Raw genomic sequence first — 3,253 nt, forward strand, 5'->3', positions numbered from 1 at the left:
GGGCGAAGGGAGAAGGCAGAAGGGGGGGAGTGAGGTTTTGGGGGGAAGATGAGGCGAAAGGGCAGGGTGGGGGTCAGCGAGAAGGGGTGGTGCAAGGACGTGGCCTCGGGGAGAAGGGGCAGGGCCACAGTTCAGGAGTCTGTGGCCCCCTCACTTTTAGGGACCTTCCACCACTCCTGCTTCCCTATCACTCTCATGATCTTTGTTTCTCTCTGGCATTAGAAGCAGGTTCAGGGTCACTTGCCCTCTGGCTGGAGTCTTTACTTTCTGGGACATGGAGTTTATGTCTCTGTGTTTTAGGAGCCCCTTTGCTGAGAAGTGTCTGGCTGTGTGTGTTCCCAGCAGAGATGGGGATAGTTAAATGCCTCATATGCAGAGTGTCCTACACTTTTGAGTACCTGGGGAGCTGCCTGTGGGATTGTACTGCTGTAAAATGGGCTGGGGTTAAAGTAATAGAATGTTATTTTTATAACAAATGGCCTATGAATTCACCAGGTCTTCCTTGTTTTCTTTCCCCTCAGCAGGGTTTTCAGTTTCCAAACCTGATGTGATCTCCCAGCTGGAACGAGGGGAGGAGCCGTGGGTCCTGGATCTCCAGGGTTAGAGGAATGAAAGATCCTAAGAGGTGTCTGTGCAGGTGAGGGATCATTAAACCAAGATGGTCAGTGCCTGAAGGAAACAGCTGGGATTCCCTACAAAGACATTGTGCGTTCTCTGAGTTCAGGATTGTCCCCAGCAGGTGTCTTATCTTCAGGGCAGCTACCACTCATGGCTTCCTGCCCACCCTGACTGACACCTGACAATAGAGCTCTCCCTGATCTCCCTTCCCCTGAGTGTTTGGATGGGATGTGAAGGGAGAATTGATCCCCCCTACTCTCCCCTATGGGGAAGAGTTTGGGGGAATTCAGTACCTGATTTATTTTCCCCATCTTTCTGATATTTAGTTTGGTTTGCTCACCCTTTTTCCAGCCCTGTTTCTGAGGTTTCTCCCTCTATCCGGATGGTGAGTGAGAACAAGGAGCAGAATCCTCAGCAGGAAGATGCTGAGCAAGTGGAAGCGCATGGGGCATTATTGCAAAGACCCTGAGGGAATTTGTCTGGGAGCCATGAGCAGGGAAAAGCCGGTGAGAGTCAGAGCAGGCCAGAGAGGCTGGAGGGAAACCAGCCAGGGGAAAAAGTGGATAAATCCATTAATTGTCAGGGAATTCACAAGGACCTCAAGGAAGCCACAGCCCAGCAGAGACTCCCCACAGGAAAGAGAAACAACACATGCACTGAGTGTGGGAAACACGTCACTTGCCGCTCTGGCCTTACTACACATCAGAGAATCCACACCGGGGAGCGACCCTACGAACGCGGCAAGTGCGGGAAAACCTTTGTTCGGAACTCCCACCTTGTTACGCATCAGAGAATCCACACCGGGGAGAGACGCTACGAATGCGGCGTGTGCAGGAAAAGCTTCAGTGACAGCTCAGCCCTTCTTACGTATTGGAGAACCCACACAGGAGAGACACTCTACGAGTGCCAGGAGTGTGGGAAACACTTCACTCGGCGCGCCAACCTTATTTTGCACCAGAGAATCCACACAGGCGAGAGACCCTACGAATGCTATCAGTGCGGGAAAACCTTCGCTCGGCGGTCGAACCTGATTAGACATCAGAGGATCTATACAAGCGAGGGTCCCTATATATGCGCCGAGTGTGGGAAAACCTTCCATCAGAGCTCGGCCCTTGTTTATCATCAGAGAATCTGCAAAGGAGATAAACATTGTGAAAACCCTATTTTGGGCTGGCAAAAGAGGGTTTTTTTGTTGTTGTTGTTGGTTTTTTTTTTTTGTCCTCTAAGGCTTTTGTTAATTCCCACATATTGACCTTTAAGCTATTTGGCCCCTTTGCTTCACCATGTTCTCTCAGCTTCCCTAGTCAAGTTGCCTGCTTTTGCCTTTTGCAGTTTGCCCTTTTCTGGGTTGAATCCTGTGGTCCTGTCTATCAATTCCATTGCCCTTTCAGTCTTGGAAGTGTGCGTATGTCCCATCTGCCAGAAGTGTCCATCAGCCCCAGAAGGGGGAGAGAGGGGTGACCTCAACTAGCTAAATCTACCTAGGCCTCATGTCCCCTCGGCCAGAGGTTCTCAAACTTTTTTTTTTTTGCTGACCACTTTTGAAAATTGCTGGGAAGGCGGAGGGTCTCTCCCCGGCAGCAGCAGCCCTGGAGCTGGGGAAAGTCGCCTCTTTCTCTGGCCGTTGCAGCCCTGCACGTCCCAAGTTCCCCCCCTTCTCACCCCACTGTCCCCTCCCACCTCCCCCCTATTCTCCCCAAGGCCACCACCTCATCTTACGTGTGTGTCTTCTCCATGGTCCAGGCACCTAATTAGTGGAGCTACGCCTGTCCACTAATTAGGTGGGTGGCCCTTCATTCTCCTGTGTGTGGCCGCCCAGGTGCACACCTTAGAGGGAACTATCCGCGGACCACCTGAATGGAGCTCGCGACCACAGTTTGAGGACCTCTGCCCTAGGATTTTCCTTGGACTTAGCTAGATCGAGTTAGCTATTGTGATGTAAAAGCACAATTATTCTTGCTGTAAAGACACAGCCCATGTATAGGGGACGGGGTTGACCCCTGGCCTGATCTTATGACTTGCCTCATGTCTCCTGGGTGATTTTATGCTTGCTAGGGGTAAAATGGGAGTGTAAGATTGGTAGGGGTGCATCGCTCATTAACTTGGAACTTGGGGTGGGGGGGGCAAATCGGTGAACATAAGTGAATGGGTTATTAAGTTTGCTACAGTTAAGGGCCTATTCTATTAGTTTAAGGCTTTGTGGGAGTAGTTACGCTAAAGGCTGGGATTTAGCAAAATAGGGTAGGCCTAAGCAGATAATCCCAGGTCAGATATTTTGCATGCTCATTTTTGGAAGCAAATGAGTGATCGCAACCAGGGATAGCACTCCACAGAATTCTGCAAGAAGGGAGCGTGGGAGGGGAGGGGGCATTAGCAACTCAGTTGCCATGCAGCAGCTAAGCAGTTAGACCGCATTGATCAATAGGAATTATTAAGAAATAAGTGATGCAAATCATGAATATTAATGCTTGACACTTAATTCTGGACACCCACAAAGGCCACATAAAGCAGTTATGGATCTTGTTATAACCAGGGTCAAGGATCAAATATGGTATAAAACCATACTCTGCCATACCCAGTTCCCATTTTTCTCAGTTCGTTGGGTCCCTGAGACAGTGTAAATGGAATCAGGACC

General features: G+C 50.1%; 1 protein-coding gene across 1 annotated transcript; it reads left to right on the forward strand.

Annotated features, from left to right (window-relative positions):
- Window positions 1-1,000: 1,000 nt before the first annotated feature.
- Window positions 1,001-2,089, forward strand: LOC144258209 (uncharacterized). Its single transcript, XM_077806615.1, has 3 exons — window positions 1,001-1,051; window positions 1,202-1,769; window positions 2,010-2,089. Exons 1-3 carry the CDS (start codon window positions 1,001-1,003, stop codon window positions 2,087-2,089), a joined length of 699 nt encoding a protein of 232 aa, XP_077662741.1.
- The last annotated feature ends 1,164 nt before the right edge of the window (window positions 2,090-3,253 follow it).

Source organism: Eretmochelys imbricata, chromosome 28 (assembly GCF_965152235.1).
Source record: "Eretmochelys imbricata isolate rEreImb1 chromosome 28, rEreImb1.hap1, whole genome shotgun sequence".
Classification (NCBI taxonomy): domain Eukaryota; kingdom Metazoa; phylum Chordata; order Testudines; family Cheloniidae; genus Eretmochelys; species Eretmochelys imbricata.

Excerpts from the sequence above, each read along its gene's own strand:
- LOC144258209 (XM_077806615.1), top strand. The coding sequence starts at position 1,001 with ATGGTGAGTGAGAACAAGGAGCAGAATCCTCAGCAGGAAGATGCTGAG. Across the intron at positions 1,052-1,201 it reads AGCAGGAAGATGCTGAGCAA|GGAATTCACAAGGACCTCAA; the intron begins GTGGAAGCGCAT and ends ATTAATTGTCAG. Across the intron at positions 1,770-2,009 it reads CTGCAAAGGAGATAAACATT|TCTTGGAAGTGTGCGTATGT; the intron begins GTGAAAACCCTA and ends TTGCCCTTTCAG.